The sequence below is a fragment of the Blennius ocellaris genome (assembly GCF_963422515.1).
Source record: "Blennius ocellaris genome assembly, chromosome: 20".
Taxonomy (NCBI): Eukaryota; Metazoa; Chordata; class Actinopteri; order Blenniiformes; family Blenniidae; genus Blennius; species Blennius ocellaris.
In genome coordinates, this window is record NC_137669.1 from 6,626,754 (window position 1) to 6,648,322 (window position 21,569).

General features: G+C 45.2%; 1 protein-coding gene across 1 annotated transcript in view; it reads right to left on the reverse strand.

Annotated features, from left to right (window-relative positions):
- Positions 1-2,499: 2,499 nt before the first annotated feature.
- Positions 2,500-21,569, reverse strand: part of LOC308144616 (thrombospondin type-1 domain-containing protein 7A-like) — a gene marked incomplete at both ends in the record, with an annotated part of 134,624 nt that continues 115,554 nt past the window's right edge. Inside the window, 11 exons of the mRNA XM_080515779.1 lie at positions 2,500-2,587; positions 4,821-4,908; positions 6,684-6,897; positions 10,654-10,736; positions 12,958-13,053; positions 13,167-13,340; positions 15,816-15,990; positions 16,446-16,591; positions 20,735-20,852; positions 20,947-21,062; positions 21,379-21,520. Of these exons, the coding sequence (XP_080371905.1) occupies positions 2,500-2,587; positions 4,821-4,908; positions 6,684-6,897; positions 10,654-10,736; positions 12,958-13,053; positions 13,167-13,340; positions 15,816-15,990; positions 16,446-16,591; positions 20,735-20,852; positions 20,947-21,062; positions 21,379-21,520 (1,440 nt within the window). The remainder of the gene's footprint in view (positions 2,588-4,820; positions 4,909-6,683; positions 6,898-10,653; positions 10,737-12,957; positions 13,054-13,166; positions 13,341-15,815; positions 15,991-16,445; positions 16,592-20,734; positions 20,853-20,946; positions 21,063-21,378; positions 21,521-21,569) is intronic.

The window sequence follows — 21,569 nt, forward strand, 5'->3', positions numbered from 1 at the left end:
TACTTCTGGTGTCATTTGCAGGAATGTGGACAATAATTACTGTAGGAAAACCATGAGAAAGTCAATTTAGCATGATCTGGGACCTTTAACAGTTTTGAACAACTGGGTCCTGGTTCGTCAAAGTGTTATTCCTCTAGTTAATAATAGCAATAACAATAACAATAATAATAATAATAATAATAATAATAATAATAATAATAATAATAATAATAATAATAATAGAGCAGCAGGATTGTCTTCCTCCACGTTTTTGTGTATCTGTGTAGCAGTTACCACGCCACCTATAGGCCTAGCATATAAGTGCCATCGTTTTGAGTGGGCGGGGCCTCAGTCGGCTCTGATTGGAGGTTTTGAATGAACCACTGTGTGAAGTGTACAGCGGCCCCTCGTCAGCTCGGCGGAGACGAAAAAATAACCGACTTTTAACAATACTTCAATCGTTTATTATCAGCAATTAGTCAAATACATATAAACAACAGTAGGAAAAGGACAGAGATCATTTGTTTTTCACAAGATTAGCAATATTGTTTTTAGCACACCCACATTCACGCCTCCCTTTTTTTTTTTTCAAACTTTTTTTCTTTTTTTGCATAACATCTTGTGCAGTAAAAAAAAAAGAAAAAAGAAGGAAACATTATGGTACATGGACGATAAATAAATAAATAAATAAATAAATAAATAATAAAAAATATTCAGTTGCTTATTTACAACTCCCGAGAAATATAAATTAAACTTTCTATTAACTTGCTAGCAACAAACTCCACAGAATAATAAACTGCCACTGGCTGGCAATGATATGACGTCTCAGCAGTGAGAAATAATACACTGTTCACTCTGGTCGGACCCTCAGCTTTCCTCAGGCAGCGTCGGAAGGTTTCAAAATGTTTGCAAATCGTCATTTCCTCCCGTATTTTTTTGTTTTGTTTTGTAAGTAAAAGAAAAAAAAAGCTTGCGAGACGTCTCTCAATCCCTCCCGTCACACCAGAGAGGCTTAAAGGCAGAGAAACCTGAACAAGTGCTGAGGTCTTGCTGGATTACAATGAGCCAAAGGTTCATTTTGGATGAAGATTTGGTTAAATATCGATGAATAGAACTTGTCAGGAAGATTTCGGGGCTTTGCAGACTGTTTTTTTTTATTTTTTCCTTTACCTGAAGCTGTGACCCGGGAAGAACCTCGGTCAGGGTGCAGACAAACCTGAGGTCGAGGCCTTTTCCCTCCTTGTCTGAGCATTTTCTTTTATGCCGTTACTGTGGAGAATTCATCATCAGCCATAATCACGAATCGCTCATTTGAATAGGTTTTCTTTTTGCATGTGATCTCAGTCACGGTGAAATCAAGATCTCTCATTAGCACATTGAAATATACAAAACTCCATATGTCACAAGGGTTAATTTTGCAGGAGAAATTTATAAAAAAAAAAAAATCAACAAGAAAACTTGCACACAGATTGTATTTCCAGCGTCTAAATGACATTTTAAAAACCACAAAATGCTTCCACAAAGGTCACCCACAACCTTTGAATATCACGTGTCGTAAACGTCTTCAAGGACGTTACGGACGTAAAGCTGGCGTCGCCCACGTTGACGTCGTCTTCCCCCGACACAGCTAAAGGCTTCAGTCTGCTTCTGCAGGCGGGATTTTAATGCGACAGAGAATTATAAAAGATTTTTTTTAAAAACAAAAAAAAAACGTTGTCGTTCGGTGACGGGACGCGAATCTGTACAAACTAGAAAGGTAAAGTTAAAACCACAGCAAAAAAAAAAAAGCCCTATTTACACCCGAGTCCCAGTCGTATCACGTAGAAGAGGTAATAGAAGAAAAATATTAACAAACGTTTGTGAGTTCTGTTTGCAAAAAAAGTCTACTTTGTGTGTTTTTTTTTTATGTTGTTTTTTTGTTGTTTTTTACATTTCTAGCACAAGACTGTACACCATCTTGTTATCGAGAGGCAGTTTGCGATGGCAGAACCAGACATAAGTACATATCATGCTGCACTAATATAGTGCAAAAGATCACGCCTGGAGGACGGAGGAGGGCGAGCAGGCAGAAGAGGCGCGGACACAAAGATGTCGGCGCGGAAAAACCGACGCGTGAATGGCGGACGACGACTTGCGCTTCATCAGCAAAAAAAATCTTTGTTTCCAGGTGGGGGGGTCGGTGAGTTTGAACGATGCCGGCAGTATTCGGTGGCGGCGAAGAGAAGGCAGACTTCCAGAAGAAGAAAGAATTCATGAAGGCTTTTGTGAAACGACGAACCGAAAAGTAAAAATAAAAAAATAAAAAACGAGAGAAGAGGAAAGAACAAGGCTGCTAATAAATTCAATGTCTGGATCTCTGAGGTTGGTTTTTTTTTTGTTGTTGTTGGAATTTCCACCCCTTTTTTCTGTCGGAACTTGACATCAAGAGGTTTGTCTGGAGCAACCCTGTGCGTCCTGGAGGGTGGGGGGGTGGGGGGGGTGGGGGGGGCGAAGCAACAGTCCGGCGGCGGTGGAGGACGTCTACATGTCTGCGTCTCCGTCGTAGGCCAGCGTCAGCGGCTTCAGTCTGTTGTTCATCTGCCGCCGCTGTGGCTTCTTTGGCTTTTTGCTGCGGAAAAAACAGAACGCGGCGGGAAAAAGGTTGAGACGCGCCCTCATTACACCTTTTCAGTGACGAGTTGAAGACTTAAATAAATGCATGTGAATGAATAATAATAAATAATGTCGTATAAACTAACGTTCACTTACTGGAAAAACAAAACGCCACAAACTGCGTCTTTGTATTGGAATTTTTCGGACAAAAATGTCCGAAGTATAATAAATATTCATGTGAAAATGTGCAAACAATGTGTTATGTATTATATATTATAATTTAATGTATTATGTGATCTCCTTAAAGGTTCCAACATACTTTCATACGAGAAACATGCAAATTATTCAAACAAATTTCAAACTATTTGAACCAGATATAGTTGCTTTCTGTTTGAAATGGAAACCACTTTAAAAAGTCCATACATGTATTGATATTTCTGTACTCTGTGACACTTCGGATGAAATCGTTGTGAAGCTCACGATGACCAGACCTCAGCTGTGGAGATGAAATGTGAAGGGATGAACACAAGATGGCAGCAGGGGGACGAGAACGATCTCATCAGGAGGGGATGGAGGTTCTGCAGGACATGTTTGAAATCTGAACTGTTCGGATTTTCAGCTTCAGCCTCCTGTGACCGACCAGATTGGAGCACGTGGGGCTGAGCGCCACCTAGTGTCGCCAGGAGGGACTGCAGCCAAAGTGTGTCATTTATTCTTTAAGATTCTCATCTTGTCAGTGAATAAAGCGTTCTGAAATCTGTGTGTGAGGATTGAAGCCACGGGGAGGCGCCCGTCTGTTCACCAGGACCAGAGTCCAGCTGTGTGGCGGCACGCTGGGGGGCTCGTGGGTAAACCACCCTCCGCCTGGCGAGGACAGCCCCGCAGAACCACAAGCCAAAATGTAACGACGACCCAATAATACAACTGAAATGTAAAAACTGGTCGATAATGTCATGTAAGTGCTGAGCCCAGAATGTCGTTTAAACAAAACAAGTCAATAAAAAAACCCAAATCAATAATGTACAATGTATAATGAATAATGATATACACATGTATGTGTGTGTGTGTGACAGGAGACCCCAGGCAGGAGTTAATAGGCCTCTCAATAAATTGAACAACATGAGCTCCACTGTAAATTGAATTAAAAGGCCCTTTAATCCATAAATCAAGTGCTATGGTGTCATAAAATTATTAAACTATTGGGGGGGGGTGAAATATTTCGCCTGCCCAATAATGTAATAACAATGTAATAAGGCAAAAGGTTTTCTGATCTCGGCTCAGCCCCTTGTTACATTATTGACCAGTTATTACAATTTATTAATCCTTTTTTTTTTTTTTTTTTTTAAGACCAATTTGGGTCGTTATTACATTTTGGGTCGTTCCATATCAGGCTGGGACTTCCAGCCTCTGCACTGCCTGACCCTCTGGAGGAGTCTGGTTCCAGGGTCAGGGTCAGGGTCAGGGTCAGGGTCGGGCCACCCCCCCCCTCCAGTGGGGTATTTGGGAAGCAGAAAAGTCTAGAACGTGTGTGATGTTCAGAGTCCTCTCACCTCCAGGACGTCGTCCACTGAGAACCTGCGCAGGCACTGGGGTGTGAGGGCACTGAGGATGTCAGGAGGGGGTGAGGAGGTGAGGAGGGGAGGACCCTGGCTACGTGATGAGCGTTTCGAAGGGGGGTGGTGGTGGTGGTGGTGGTGGGGGGAGCAGGGACTGCTGTGGCTGCTGCTGCTGGAGCTGCTGCTGCTGCTGCTGCTGCTGCTGATACTGCTGATACTGCTGCAGCTCCTCTTGCTCCAGCTTCTGGCAGGCGGGGCAGGTGTAAGGCACCGTGTAGCTGCTGGGTTCCGGCCAGTAAAGCTCGTCGGCGGAGGGCTTGGGGCTCGACTCGGAGCAAAGGCAACAGCCACCCGCACTGAGCGGAGGAGGAGGAGGAGGAGGAAGTGGAAGATGGAGGGTGGAAGAGAGAAACATGCAAGAAATGAAGAGAAAAATGACGACGGAACTCAAAAAGGATGAAATGAAAACATGAGCAGTGATGTGATGGAGGTTGAGTCCCATTGAGGCCCTGAAGGCTGCAGCCACGCTCACGCTAACATGCTAATGCAACTCTGCCACCATCTCTCTAAAGTCCCGTTTACCCAACGAGGAAAGAACCCGGCAGCACGGCGGACGGTATCCCGCTGGTCAAACGGGTCAACAGCTGGGATTGGCGTGAGAGACCTTTAACCGTTTGGCGCTGCTAAACTCACCATGCTAGGTAGGTCATGGAGATGATGAAGATGAGCAGCACGAAGGCTCCGGCCGCCACGCCGTACACCCACGTCTTCAGCTTCCCGTCTGCAGAGTCACACAAAATCAAACATGAAACTCTCCGCAACGAGGAGCGGCAGCGGGAATCGTACCAACACGTGGAAATACGTCAATATTTGAGTTCGTGTTCGAGTGTTTTTGACTTGCGATGCTCACGTGGCGTCGCCATGGCGCCGGAGAATCAAATCAAGTCGTTCGAGATATTTGAAACGTATCAAAGCTCGTGAAACGAACCGATAACGTTCAAGTGTTTTTCTTAACAACCATGAATTGAGGAGTGTTTCATAGTGTTCGTCATAAATGAATGAATGAATATGACGACTCTGTTCTCCACTAAACCTGTTTTCCATGAGCAAATAGCACAAAACCTGCAAAAATAGCTTTTGTTTTTCCAAGAAATGTTTTATTTATGTTTTATTTATCACAACGACGTCATTGTATTGTAAAATGATTCACTTCAACACTTCAGCTTCAATCTAAAATAACAGATTATTGGACAGATGTTATGATAATGGCTCTTATATTATCTTGTTTTTATTCTTGCCACTTTGTTTTCATTATACTGACTTTGTTTACGCTTCAACGTCTATTTGTTTGGCTCAGCAGGAGTTGATTTTAATAAAGTTGAGCTGCATATATTGCACATATTGCTCTGTCGCCTTGACAGCTTCTGGAGGTTCGTGACATTACTACATTGCTGGTTGAACAACTTCAGCAGCTCAACAATCAGATTGACTTTGTCTTTACAAGTTTTAATTTTGAGCTCAACAATCTGACTTACAGAAACGTCTCTCATTCTGTAAAATGTATTCATTCCTCTCAGTTCAAGTATCTGATCTGTACTTTTTATTTTTAGAAATAAAAAGACAAATCATTCATCATGTATTAATGAGTATAAACCAAATATTTCTGACATAAACGATGGGAAACCAAGTCAGATATTTCTTCTCAGGGGCCTATAATTATGAAGTTGTGCTATTTTACATGTAATTTCCTGTCTGAGCTTAAGGGGGCAGCAGAGTCACATCTGTTTTATCGTTTGAATGTGTTTGTTGAGGAAAAAAGAAGGTTCTTTGGTCACCAGTGTACCAGTGCACGTCTTTTTAACAGCATGCATGTTATTTTAGCAGCATGCACGTGTTTTTAACAGCGTGCGTGTCTTTTTAACCAGCATGCACATGTTTTTAACAGCGTGCATGTCTTTGACAGCGTGAATGTGTTTTTACCACTGGTAATAAGCCGCTTTGTGCAATACGTGTTGTTTTGCACGGTGGCGTGTACTAATATTAATTATTTCCTGATTTTGTCACTGATTTTATGAGATGAAGGGATTTATTCACCGTACAGTTTTTTACCTTGAGGTTACACTTCTATTCTCACCGCAATTCTTGATTCTTTTTCTTTTTCAATCGCTATTCCCATTTTTTCGTAATTTTTTTTGTTTTGTCTCATTTAAATACCCAATTTTTTTTTTGTTACTCGTTTCACCTCATTATTTCTGAATGAATATTTGTTTTTGTCACGTTATCCATTCCGTTTCTTAGCTTACCCTTCAATCTTCTCACTTTTTATCCATCTCCTGCACCTCCTTAATAATTATTTTACTCTCTCAATCCACCACTATCCTTCTCCTTCCCCCACTCCCTTCCTCCAATTACCACGTTCCTCCCTCCCGTTTCAGCTTAGCTCGCAATAATTCTGTGTGTTCAGCAATCACACGCCTTTCCTCCACCGAGTCTACTTTGAATATGCGGATATTCCTTTGTGTGTGTGTGTGTGTGTGTGTGTGTGTGTGTGTGTACCTGGACTGAAGGGCTGGAGGAACCAGGTGCGCCCGGCGCGGCCCGGTGCGCTGGCCGCGGGCTGCGTGGGGTTGAAGGCCCGGATGGTCTTGACGTCGGCCTTGTTGTCGCCGGCCGTGGGGATCTCCAGCACGGGGATGACGGTGCACTGATCCAGCACGCCGTCCGACGTCATCACCTCGGTGTAGCCCTCCTCGCAGCCGCACACGCCCGCCTGACACAAAGAGACGCAAGCCATTTAAAAAACAAAAAACAAAATGCACCAAACTCTGGTCTTGAATCAACGACCAACGTGTTCAACAAAAAGGCTGAGGCTTTAAAATTGATGATGATTGGAAACATTTCAGTAAAGACAGACACAATATGAGACATCTGCTTTGTATTTCCCATATCGAGACCTTCAGAAATATGTTTTTAAGCCCCTTTGGCTTTGATTATTTATGTTTGTGCGAATATGAAGAAAAGAATAAGTCATCACATTTTAAGACAATAGTACTGAAGGAGGGAGGAAATTCTCAGTTAGCCACAAGATATAAATCAAGAAAAAGGTAATTAAACTGTAAAGCTTCAGTTTAATACTTTCCCTCCAGAATTCATTATGAATGAATGACATAATAAGTCAATTATGTGACTTTATAAAGTGTCAGGTGGAATTTTGCCACTGAAATGTCCGTCGGTGAGTGTTCTATTAGAGGTTTCATCAACCTGATGTGGGACAGACTCTCCTCTGGGAGGTTTCACTTTTTAGACGACATCTTGAAATGAATAATGTTTTAACTATTCCACTGGCTGAGCCTCTCGTTTTGCAAAACTTACTTGTATGTTCACACTGAACTCTGGCTTCAGAGGTGTTTGAACTTGATAAATGAAGGAATGTGTAACTGGGAGTTTTGTTTGGATTTTCATTAACAATCATTGGGTCGCAACAAGAAGACAATTTTATCGAAAACAGGATTCGAAGACATTAAAGACAGAATGACACAGGAGAAGGAATTCATCCACTTGATGTGGTAAAACTTTGAAAATCTTGTTTTGTTTTTTTTTGTCTTCAGCATGAAAGGAAAAATCTAATCAACGGTGAAATTGTGGTTTCGTCTTCCAGAAACTGAACACCGTCTGTGTGCGAAGCAGGAAAACACCAGCATCCACCCTTCTCTACTTTTCAGTTAGTCCAGTTGGAGAATAAAGAGGCTCCACCCCTTCAACGGTCTCTGGACTAAAGAGGCTCCACCCCCTCAACGTTCTCTGGACTAAAGAGGCTCCACCCCCTCAACGTTCTCTGGACTAAAGAGGCTCCACCCCCTCAACGTTCTCCAGACTAAAGAGGCTCCACCCCTCAATGTTCTTCAGACTAAAGAGGCTCCACCCCCTCAACGTTCTCTAGACTAAAGAGGCTCCACCCCCTCAATGTTCTCTAGACTAGAGGCTCCACCCCCTCAATGTTCTCGAGACTAGAGGCTCCACCCCCTCAACGTTCTTCAGACTAAAGAGGCTCCAACCCCTCAATGTTCTCCAGACTAAAGAGGCTCCACCCCATCAATGTTCTCTGGACTAGAGGCTCCACCCCCTCAATGTTCTCCAGACCAGAGGCTCCACCCCCTCAACGTTCTCCAGACTAAAGAGGCTCCACCCCCTTTCCACTGGAGAAAGTTGCTTCCACTGCGACCCCATATATGAAGATGTATGTATGTATGTCTTTTCTTGTAGTCAATCCTGCAGAAACTTCTGAGTGTGCGATTTGCACCAGTGAGCCAGAACAAAGAAAACCAGGGGTTCGGACATCTGAAGCTCAGCCAGCCACCCGCAGGGATACAAGTCACACCCTTTCAAGTCATATACCTTCGTCCAATCACTGCATATTGACCAGAGAGGAGAACTCCCCTCATCAGCCGACCTCAGAGCACAACCGTGGGGGTTTGATCTGTATGGATCACTGCAATCCATCACACCACCAGTCAAGCCTCAATACCAATACTGCGATCCGACAGCACTTTTTCAAGAAGCCTGGTAAACATGTGTACATTTCAATCGCTTTAAATCCAGTTTGAAGAGAAAACCTCATTAGATCAGAGTCATTTTCGCACATTGATCACTGTGAAAGCTTTATAAACTGGAGGAAAAAAAACCCAACCTTTCCACAAACTATGCCACAGAGGTTTCAATCCTAATTTGGCCAAATGTCAAGTCCCTATCAGCACAATCTATCATGGTTTGAATGCTTCAGCTCAAGAAATAACCATTGATTTGTGTGAACCTGTAGAAAAAGCCCAGAATAAAGACGTCCAGCGACTCTGAGCGGTTTGGTCCTGCAGTCGGTCTCCTGGCCTCAGACGTAAGAGCTGAGAGTGCAGGACGGTCTTTAGTCCACCCAGGCAATTCAGTGTGACAACAGTCTGAGCAAAACTATCGATTCGCAGCTTTCTTCTTCCAATCCTCGCCTGGCATTCAACGCCAAACAAAAGGTCCAGCAGCACAAGCTCAGACAAAGGCTTTAATGTGCTGCACGGCAGAATGAAGATAAAATCTTCTTATCAGGAATAGTTGGAATCAATGTCCGTCCACAACCAGGGAATATAGGTAATTAAGAGTATTAGGGTAAGATTTAGGGTTGGTATGAGTGTCCTTTAAGGTGAATGCTCGTCTTTTATGCAATATGTTGGTAAGAAACTAAATGTTTTGGGCTCATTGTCCTGCTGCAGTGTGGTCTAGAGTCGATGTCCATTAAAAAGGGATTTAAATAAATTCACTCATTGTGAAGCCTGAACTTCAGAAAGCCATAACCGTATCCCTTCCCATTACAAGGCCTGTCTGAACCCAAACCCTAAACTTTACACAGACACATTAAAAGGTCTGCATCCATACATGCAACCAGCTTTGAGCTGTTAATGGTGTCATGGAAGATCTGGAAGAACGTTTACACTGACAGAAAAAGCGACTTGTTATGATGTAATATGAGCTAATGGAGAATGTCGTGTTTGTGCCGCTCCACCGAGGACGCTTTGTGGCTGATATGAACCGGCAGGATTGTTTCCACACTGCAGGAGTCGAACACACACATGCTTTAATTATCAATGACAGTGTGAATGAGGAGAAATCCCAGCGCAGCGTGTTAAAATGACTGGATTCCTGCTTCAAAAGATTAGAAGTTGCACAACAACACAAGAGCGATAAAGATCCTTCCCAGAAACAGCAGATGATAAGACATTTTTCCAAAAGATAGACGGACTGCAAAGAGTCCACCACAGACTGATTCAGTACTGTCTTGGTTGGTCAGACTGGAATGAAACTTCTCCAAGACCGTGCGGCGCCGTGGCAGACCGGAGTGGAACGCAACGTGTCGGGTCCACAAACCGTCACACGCCGGGACAAGACGCAATTAAGCTTGACGAAACGGCTACCATATACCGTCGCTTTGCCGTGAGAACTGTGACTGATAAAAACGCGAAGAAAACGTGGAACCAGCATGACAGGACACGCACTAAACGTCACTTCCTGTTTACCTTCCCGTCCCACTGCGGACCGCCTCCAAGTTCTATTGCAGCCAGTTGCGTGCTCCCACATGTCGTGACGTTCATCCCGTTTTGCTACGGGCTACTGAGTTTATCCTCCGCACCGTGGCCACCGTTTAAAAATCTGGCACGGTGCCTACAGCAATACCGACCGGCTACGTTTGCACATCCCGCACCCCTGCGTTGTCTGACGTCCATGCCGTTTTGTTCACGGCGGCCCCGATTCAGGCCGTACCCTGTAGTGTAAACGTCCCCTAAAAAAAGACCAAATCCCAGGTCATGGTGGACGTTTCAGTTAACGTTAGCATCAACGGCTGCTTCCTCACCAGCCAACACCTCGATCCCGTTAATCTCCACCGCTTATCTCAGTTTATTATTGCGAACGCGTCTGGAGGCGAGTCGGAGCTGCAGTCGCCGGTTCAACCGGTTCCGTCAAACATGGCCGACCAGCGGGGACTCACCTCGGTGCACAGGGAGCGAGGCTTGGTGCACGGCGGGTCGCAGGACCGGTCGGCCGACGGCTCGGCCGTCGCCAGGCAACCACCTGAGGGGCAGAAGACAAAAAAAGGTTGAAGTCAAGTGCGAAACAGTTACTGCTTCTTGTTATTTTGCTCGTTCTGCCTCCAGTCTCATCAATTTGACAGCGTGTTCCTCACACTCGTCACAGCTTTACATCACCAGTGCGTCGAGCTTCAGCCTCACAGAAGCCGCAGGCCGTATACTGCGCATGGCTTCCCCCCAAAACCCAGCGACCGTCAGCTCAGGACGGCGACACACGACTGGTGTCGGGGAATCTACCAGACTTATAACACTCCGTTTGCTTCAAGCAATTCATCACGACATGAATTCACATAGACGAGTTATGAAACAGAAACTAGATTATTTCTCGTCATACATTCTTGTAATTTATCTGCAGTTCTCGATGCGAAAACCCTCAATCAGGCTAACGTCCTGCTGCTTTTAACGGAAATGCAGCCTCGACTTTGACGTGTAACGGATATTTTGTAGCTACAAATCTGATAAAGCGATTAAATCGTTTTTTTTTTGCCCAGCCCTAGTTTGTTTACGGAACGCAAGCTGGATGTGCATACTCTGTCCATATACGACACAGTTTTGACGTAGTGTCATGTGGGCACAGATGCTTCACAACTTTTTAAGAGCGACGGGAGGAAATAAGATGGTTCTACCGGGTGTGGGGCCTGAGACATTGAGCAAGTGTTTTCACTTTTCCAGTCTGGGATCGAAAAATGTTCCATTTCTCTCCAAACTCACTGGCTTCATGTTTTCAGAGCACGTGTCCCGATACGTGTCGCATGGCTACCCCTGCGCTCGTGTCTGTGTGGCCGTAACTGTTTTCGCAGAAAAGTTCCGCCGCTCAGCGGCCAGGTTCATCCGAGGCTGTGTCGACTTGTCGACTGGAGGCTAAGGAGGGAGTATTCCCACTGGGGGTAAAATAAGCTGGATAATGTGGAGAGATGCCACGAGCCGCACTGATCCCACCAGCAGACATTCGCAGAAAACACATTTTAGGCAAAAAAAAAAGAAGAAAAAAGAACATGGTAATCTGTCAGGGCTCCTGCATATTTATCGGGCGGCACGCTTGGGGAGAGAGCTCGCTATGAATATTCATGTGGGGAATGCCACTGCTTGTGGAGGAGGCGTAGGCGGGGTGCCAGTCAGAGCGAAGTGACGGAGACTCTGACGTGAGCCGCGGCGGTGGAACGTGAAGCAGCTTCCCTCACAATGCAGGAGACGGAGCCCGTTCTTCCAGACTCCTCAAACGACATCGTGGCTGATTAATGGGGGTTTTGTTGAAGTGGGGGGGGGGGACTTTAGCCTGACATGTGATGGACAATGGGATTAAACTTCGACGGTGGCACAGCGATGGATTAAATGGATTAAAGTTGCTGTCAAGTAATGCTCGGTAAGCTATCTGGGATTGTGACGCTCGGGACGAGGCAGTTTTAAGTAACCTTTATCCGCATTATCACACAGGACAAGAGCGGAGAAGCACCGGGACAGTTTGGGGAGTCATTTAGGTCATATTTACATCCTGGCTGCAGGGGCTGGGTCCACCGCCGCCATTTTATCTTGAACAGAAGCATGGACGACGACCAAACCAAAACCCAAGATCGACCATTTGGTACGATCACAGCCCAGAGTGACACCTTCTTTGTCTTCTTTTGTAGAACTGTGTAACGTCAGTCATGTTGGACAGAGCTCAGATACAAACAGACCTTTTTTTTTTTTTTTAAGTGAATTGGATTGATGCCAGAGCTTGATTTGAGATAAATGTCCAGATGTACTTTATTTTTGTTACCACGTTGGGACAACATAGATATAAAATCCTTCCAGATCATCCATTCTACAGATGTAGTTCTCAAACAAACAAAATTGAATGTCCTCTGGGGATTCTCTGTATGTTACTGCATTTATGTCAACCTCTAAAAGACATTTCATGCCATGTGCAGAGCATCCTCCCAGCATGATGCTGCCGCCCCCATGCTCCATGCAAGGTTTATGTCTGAGGGAGTAAAAAAAGCTCCATGTTCCGCTCATCAGAACAAAGGTGCTTCTCCCAGTTGAGCTGGATGGTTTTTTTTTTCTGTGTCTTTATATTTGCTGCTTGTAAACTACGTGAGAAGTAGGTCACACATTGTATTTGTGAATATCTTTTTAGTCATAAATGAAAATGATCTGATTCCTACTTCAGCAAACTGTTGAGGTATTGGATCCAGGAGTAAAGCGGGAAAGTGAGACCTTACCTGTGACATTGAGTCCGTCTGATCGTTCACACCACACTTGACGAGAAGAGCCTCTCCATGGTCCCGTCCTCCACTTGTATTCGAAACACCAACCATCTACAGCAAAGCGTTTAGTTCTATTTATTCATCTGTCTGTGAGCGGTTCGGTAGAATTTCTGCACCAAAATCGCTGACGACATCCTCGGACAAAGGACAAACGGTCGACCAACCTGTGCACGGCCGAGCCTCCAGCTCCTGCTCGGGGCACTGCAGCAGGTTCTCTGGATCCTGGGCCACCACGGCTCTGGACCGGACCTGGACCGAGCCGAAACCCAGGTCGTCCCCGTTCAGGCAGCTCAGCTGACACGGACTCCAAACGGTCCAGTCCGTCAAGTAGCACTCGCCTACGGAACGTGCAAGGGAGGGGAGCGAACACAAGTGGCGTGTTGGTGACGATAAAAAAACAGGCTCTGTCGGGGAAACGTCAACGTCCAGAGGTGCTTTGCTCCAGTATCAACAATATGAGACTCATGTACGCTCCACATGCAGAGACGTGTAAATGTCACTGCCTCCACGCGTCCAATCCGTTCAATACGTTGGAATGAGTATTTGACACTCAGTCCACCAGAGAGTACCGCTCTTAATCAATATACTGGATAAATACCAAGAAGAAGACTTGTGTTCTCAGAGAAAAAAAGAAGGAAGTCAATGTTAATTACAATGGAGACGCAGGAGGTCACACTAATGCGGAGGAGGAGACACAAACAGACGTACTGTTGCAGGCGGTGGCGTTCTGGGAGTCCATTAAACACTTCCGATATTCAATTCCACTTTATGTATATAGCACCAACGACAACACAGTAATTTTTTTTTTTTTAAGAGAGAAAGCCAACAGTTATGTCACACATGCTGTTTGAAGACTTTCCCATTTATTTCTACTGCTGTCTTTGGTTCACATGTTTATTTCCAGGAGAGAGACGAGATGGACAGAAGCATAGATGAAATATACCGTTCAGCGGGAACGCTGGAGGCGATAATAACATTGGATGTGGCAACAATGAAAGTGATCTTTGATCTCAGACTGAAAACAAAGAGAGAACTTTCTTTTTGTTTCATTTTAAGACATCTTCTCTTCGTTCAGCAGAAATTGACCAGCAGGCAAAAGGAAAATAGGTGGAAGACACAAACAAACTCCTTCTGTCTCAATGTGATTGGCAATGAGAGGTTGTGTCGTTGAACAAAGGTCAATAACACAACAAAATCACATCCTGAATGAAGCTGCGCGGCCGATCCATTTTTCATTCCAGTCGTCTGCCCGCAGGCCTGATAGTCTCCAAGATTCACTCTTAAATAGGTCAAACAGCTTCCGCTCGCACTGGCGAGGCCGACGAGGATTTAATTAATCATTAAGAGACTCATCAAAAAAAAAGAGAAGAGGAATAGGTAATTAAAGAAGAGAAAATAGAGAATAGAGGCACAGAATTACAGTTTCCAGCCTTAAAGTAGTTTTTTTTTGGTGGAAGTTCATGTTTTTTAATCTTCAGAGCTTCGTTAGAGACGGACACCACCAGAAACCACAACGTCTTCTGTGACCTTGGCGTTTCTCGCTCGGCCAATTATCTTGATTATAGCCTGATTACACCCACATGAAGTCCATGCAGGAGCGACGGCTGCTCTCACAATGACTGATATACAATCATCGTCCATTATCAATTGTAGATCGTCCTCGTCACCCCCCCACTCGTTAGCAGCGCCGTTTTTTCTTTTTTTGCATTGTGTGGCGTCCTCTCAGCTTGCCGAGTGCGTTTGATTGTTGGAGGCAATCAAACGCACTCAACAGTAAGTGCTTCAACCACCAGGCCTTTGTTGTTATTGTGAATACGAGGACTATGAGCCACTGTATGTTGTATAACCGCTGGAAATGTTGAGCGTCTCCAGAGAACGTCAACACAGAGCTGCTGGATGGAGATCGTCACCCTGAACTGCTCCCCTGCGCTGGTTCGTAAATTGGGCTGAACTTTGGTTGAAATAACGGATTTGTTTATTTTTTGGGATGACAGATCCAACAAACCAGTTTTTCTCTTAATGTATTGTAGCTTCACTGAATTCTTCTCCACAAATTATTATTATTGTTGGCCAGTGCATGAAACGCCTACCGAAAAGCTTTGTTTTACACACCTTTTTCTTTTTTTTTTTTTTAATATATAATAAGCTTTTAGTGTTGTGCCATTACTGTGGCTGCTGCACACTGATAGTGAATAAACATCATGACATTTCTTTGATAAACTCGCTGCTTTACAGCGGAGGAATGTTGGATTGTTTTTCCACTGAAACAGTTTTTGGTTGTGATTTAAAAAAAGGGTCATTTGAGTGTTCACAACGGTTCTCTGCCGTATTGTGTTATGATAGCGAGATGGAGCTAATGGCGATTCTGGTATTTGGTTCCGACCTTGAGAGGAAGATAAAACCGTATTAGGACTTTGACCACGACCCATCTGTGGGTCTTTCTGCTTTTATTTGTATTCAATCAATGTTCCCCTTCTTCCTCAGACCTCCTCTCCCTCTCTGCCTCCAAGGAAAGTAAGAGTGAAGATACCCTGTGATCACTTTGTACACATTATTGGTCTGTCAGTTACACAATGCCACAAAAACGGTTTTTCACAATAAACCAGACTCGCGTGTCTCATGACATCATCTTGGATTTTTATGTTGGAATTTCTGGCGAAATGACTACAAAACCATCAGTACTTTTTAAGATTGTTAATCTTTGCCATTATGTGTGTTATTGTGCTGATTTGACCTGAGGTTTAGGTCTTTAGTGAGACCTAGTGAAGGGACTGTGCCGCTTCGAGTTGAAGGTGTGACGCGAGGCAGCCTACCCGGACAGGGGACGGTGCAGGATTCCTGGAGGACGACGCGAGTGTCTCCGTCCACTGAAGGCTCCTGGTCTCCGCACAGCTCGTCGTCCACCAGACTGCTGTCCTGCTGACCCGAGCCGTCCGACACGAAGCACGACACGTTCCTGAAGCGCAGGCCCTCGCCACACCGCGCTCCCTGGAGGGAGCGAGACGGACATGCGGACGGGTTTACATGTGAATCTGTGTGACTTACATGTACATACATGATGTCCAAACTGCTGTTGGGACATAAACCATCCCAGTGATGGAGGTCTTTAATTGGACTTTGTCTTTTCCACGTCCCACTTCACCTTGAGGAGAGATTAGCCTCATGGTTTCTTTTTTTTCCACAGATATTTGTTTGTATTTGTGCAGGCCCGACCTCATTTGGAGTGAAAAATAAACCATTGTGAAGAAACATTCTTTCAATGTCGATATATTTTTGGCTTGCGCGGAGATTTTGTTTCTCGAAACTGCAAAACGTCTTCAACGATTCGCTCGACGCCACTCGAGGAGGAGGAGAAACGCGTTTCAAGGCTTTTGCGCTGAACAAATGTAAAGTGTGGGTTTTGTGTTTGACGCGGACGGACAAACAGAGCGACGGCGACTGACCTCGGACTTGCACTCGGACCAGGCGCTGTACTTCCAGCTGTAGCAGGGCTTCACCAGGCAGGGCTTCCACTGCTCCATCTGGGACGGACACGGCCTGCCGTCGCCCTGGGGAGCCTGGATCACTGTCCGTCTCCTCCACAGCTTGCCTGCAGAGCCGCAGATAAAGAGAAGCAGAGGGAGTTATTTATTCATGGGGATGTTGACTGGAATGCTGAAACCTGACCTCCGGGTGCTTCGCAGCCTTGTTCGGATCAGGAAAGGAGAGTCGGAGCCGCAGCTGGAGGGGGGGCAGATGTGAAATGCTACCCTGCACGTCAAGGTGACCTCCGGGATGTGCGTGTCCCCCCCCCCACCCCCGACTGCTGTGATCCCAACAACGACGGCTTCAATAATCAAAGACCGGCTGCTGATAAAGGCTTGAAGGACGGCAGCTCTAATTGCTGACATGTTGAATTGAGCATGAATGGAAGGAACAGAGTCACATCCTCTCGTGTAATGAAGACAGAAAACGTCCGCACTTAAAAGTCAAACGTTCCGTCATACTTTCAGGCAAACTTGGCGGTCCGAGACACAGACGTGGTTTCATTCCAATTCAGTCCTGCCTACAAGCTAATTACTAAAGGCTACTGGTTTCATGGGTTACGAGTGGAGGAAAGTCTTATTTTTTTTTTTTTAGGATTTCTTTCATTGGTAGTCTCACTCTTCAGAACACGAATGACCAAAAGAGCTCAAACCAATTCCCTCATTTCCATGCGTTCCCTCTGCTCCATCTGTAGAATTAAAACATGCTTCATGGTAAATACTCTTGGTACTTTTGCTGTATTTTCTGGGAGCTTATGGAGTCATCAGTACCACTGGTGACCTGTGGGGGCAGTGTTATACATAGTAATACAACTGGTGACCCGTATGGGGGGGGGGGGGGGGGGGGTACAGAGCATCATTTCTCACGTGTGACCGGAGAAAGGAATACAGAAGAAACTGAAATATTAACGTCTTCAGGGAAAGACTGGATGGAAGCAAATACATGACATTACCTCGACTGGACTGTGGGATACAAAAAGTATGAAGACATTTCTACTGGACGTAATGCTCAACAACCAAAGCAACGTTAGAGACGCTTGACGATGTCACCTTTCCTGCGCGTGAGGACTAAAATGAGCTACGAGTCCTTTAAACCAGTTTCCTTTGTAACTGCAGGATGAAATCAAAGTATTTCATGAAATCAGAAGTCATTATCCCAACAAGTTCTTCTCGAGCATCATCTGGCTGTCTGCTTGAGGATGAAGCCGTTGTTTCCCTCTTCATCATTCAGGTTTTCCCATCTGGCTTCGTGATGACTTTGATATGCAATAACACAATAACTGGTGCTTTACTGAGGTTTCTGTGAGGGATAAATGATCTTATAGAGAGGTTAGATCTTCACAGGGGGTCGATATAAATCCTGGAAATATGGAAGGATTAGCCCCCCTTATTAAGGCTGAACCACATTTGGATCCCCCAAACTCTCATGGCTTTGTCTCACACCGTGTAATTATTGTCTGAATTCACGTTTTATGACATTGTGAGGTGTCACTAGGATCACACAAGAAATAACATAAGGCTTTTCAGGACAGGTAAAAGAGTTTGACTTTAAACATCTGGTCTTTGTATATACTGGAGCCTGCAGCTGTTGGTCATTCTCAGCTTGGAAAATGTGTGTTTCAGTATAAGAAATATTAGATTTACCCTACACTTGTTCCTTATCTCCTCAACAATTTAAAGAAAAAAACAGAATAAAACAATAATGCTTGAAAAAATCAAGTGAAAATATTCGTATTAATATTATATTAAATTAAATTAGATGTAAAATGGACAAAATTATCAAATTAAAAGCAGGTATTATGTTCTTGGCAATTTCCTTTGCAAATGAAAGTTGGAGTGAATGTTTTGTGTCCGTGTGTATTTGTTTAGTTATTGGTTTGTATGTCTGTTTTTACCAACCTTTTGCAAAAAGAAAAAGAAAATGCACTCTAATTGCATGAAATCTTCAGAGAAGATTTGTCATCATCCAAGGACCAATGGATTAGATTTTGGGACGTTAACGACGCTGCATCACTGGTTTCTACAATATATTAGTCGAGATATTTTAAAATTGCTAAAAATGAAGACCTTGTATAATAAATACAATGTACGGCCCATTTGTCAAGTTACAAGACGACAATAAAGCTGAACTCTGCGATGTGATGTCAAGTGATCATCTTGATTTACAAACAAAGGTTTGGACATTATTTCTTCGCTGAACTAAAGTGAAACTTGTTTATTTATTTTGATGACGACGGGTTATAACTGCACAGTTTTGCACCGTCACAGCCGTTTTGCCGGGTTGCAGTCTTTTCATTTCCTTCTGCCTCAATAATAATCCTGCAATAATCCAGCGTGTCCTCCTCTTGTTAAACTGATGTAATCTGCTCTGCTGCTTCATCACCGTCCCTGTGGCCGCTGTGAATATTCATATCTTACAGAGTGTCTCAGCCCGGAGGAGACACTCACGGAGCCTGAGGGGAGGAAAAGAACCTCTCAATTAGCCGCAGTTTCAAAAGAAATGTGATTTCCACCCGTCGAACCAACGTAAAACAGACACCCTTGTATTCTCAAGTGTCAAAGCAGAAAAGTGGGTCTCGAAAAAACACAAAAGTTTTAAGGCAAAATTAAATGTGACTCTTAAAACATTCCTGTACATTAAAAGTGGTCTTTTTACAGGATAAATAAAAACACCTTTCCATCTTAATAGATGGAAAAGAGATTTTAATCTCCTGTGAATAGATACAGTGGTGGAATCAAAAAGCAGTGCCCATGTAATCTATTACTACGATCTATACAGGACAGAGATCTGATACTCGCAGCTTTGGAGCGGATCGACGTGTGTTCGACGGTTAAATTGGTCAAAGTGGCTTAAACGGCTAAAAGTAAATGAATAAATAGCAAAAGCTTTCAGCTAATATGGCTCAAAAGCTCCAAAGCTTGGAGTAATAAATTATAATACAAATTGTAATAAAGTGGATGTTTCATCACAGGGAGGAAATACGACCAACATGCAGAAAGATTGTCGCACAGCAGCGACAACCTTGAATGAATGTCGTGTTTTCGATCGTCTCCCACTGTATATCAACCCTGCAGCGGCGGCGGCGTTCGCTCGTCCTCTGCTGTTAATGCTGAAGGTTTCCTGCCGATCCTTTTTAACAATGCAAGTGAGGACAATCCATTCTTTTCCCCACTAAAACGAGTGGCTGAAGCATCATGACGCATTAGCTCCTCGCTTCGGATTGTTTATGTGGTTTAAAAGGAGAAGAAATGGACACTCGCACTGGCGCCTGGCAGGACTCGAAAATAGGTTTAGTCCCAGATGTTGAACCCCCGGTGATCCCCGGTTTGCCACCTCATTGTGCTCGAGCCTCCGCCGCCGCCGCCCTCCCGCCTTGGCGGCCTCCCCGCGGGGGGCCTGGCAAACTGACGCTGCGCGGCGGGTGGCGGGGAAGACTGCTGGGTGAAGGGAGGAGAGCGCCAGCTGTCGTTATCACCATTTGGCTGGAGAACACACAACGCCAGGATTATCTATGCACACAGGTTGGACACATCCAGGAAAACAACTGTGGGGTTGTTTTTTTTTCTTCTTCTTTTCTTTTCCACGCCTGATTGATAACCACAGCCTGCTGCTCACAGGTATGTTCATTTGCTTGAAATAACAAATCTGGCTCATTGCTATTCCTGGCTCCACAACAGAAATGAGCTTCTTCCGGGGGGGGGGGTGCCGTCACAGCCAGATGAAGAGAAGAAAGTATGGGGAGTCCTCGCTTCCTGCGGTCTGTACCTGCTGGTTCTCCTTTGGAGGCGGGGCAAAATAATCGGAGCTGCCCGGGGACAGATTAGGCTAAAGCTCGTATTAGCTTCATATCGTACTATTTGCTTCTGGTTGCTGCTCTTCTCAAGGACTGGCGGAGAGCCCCCCCCCCCCGAGGCCCCCGTAATGGACCACCAATCAATGGCCTGATCCTATGGAATTACAAGCGAGGACATTATTATCCCTCTCTCGGCCGTTCGGGGCGATAAAGCCATCGTTCCCCCACGTCGTAAAAGCAGTTCTGGTTTCAATTCAAGTGAGAAGGCCTGAGGGTTGAGCTGCACTGAGGAAAGACTCCAGGTGTGGTGGTTCAACACTGACTGTGGTAGATCCTTCTCAAATCCTTCATCATCAGCTCTACGAAGACACCGTGAAGAACAACGGTCACCCTAACCCGTCCGAATGAACGTACCTTTCAGCCCGCAGGTGTGGGTGCACTCGGACCACGGCGACCAGTCCGACAACTGGCAGTTGACGGGACACTCCACGACACAGGAGGCGTTCATCTGCCACTTCCTCTCCAGGCCCAGCTGCAGAGGAAATAACGGGGAGAAGGGTTTTAGCGGCTTGGCGAAAACAATCGGGACACGTCGCGCAGAGAGGACTGGACTTTCTGTCACTCGCCTCTTTGCAGAACTTCAGGTCGACAGATTTGCCGTCGCTCCGCACGCAGTCCAGCATGCGGGTTTTAATTCCGTTTCCACACACGGCGCGCTCGCTCAACTGACAGGTGCTCCAGTCTGTTGGGAAATGAGGGAAAAAAAACAAAAAACCAGAGGGACTCTTAAAACATTTGGTGGGCGTGCAAACACAGGTCACCAGACGGAAAACGACCTTCAGGGTCCCGAACTGCACCAGAGAGCAGTCGGGTAAAACCGTGTATGTTTAATATTGGCGTTCTCACCATCCCTGCAGGAAAGCAGGTGCCCACCAGCACGTCAACTCCCAAGTACCAGGAGAACACGGACTGGGAGACTTGACACCCTGAAGCCGCCATTTGTCTGATCGGCCGGCTACTGAGCATGTGCAGAAGAACCGTTTACTACAGCGCCTCACCGGTGATGTTGTAGGAGTAGTGGAAGCAGTTGCTGTTGAGTTTGCAGGGTTCCGTCTCTCCAGTCGGAGGACACTGCTTCTCGTCTCCGGGCTGGCGGAGGGGGAAAGCCGTCCTCTCCCGGGTGCCGTTCTCACTGCAAGGCTGAGAGGCAGAGGAGCTTCTTAGAAACAATAACAACACTTAGCTACAG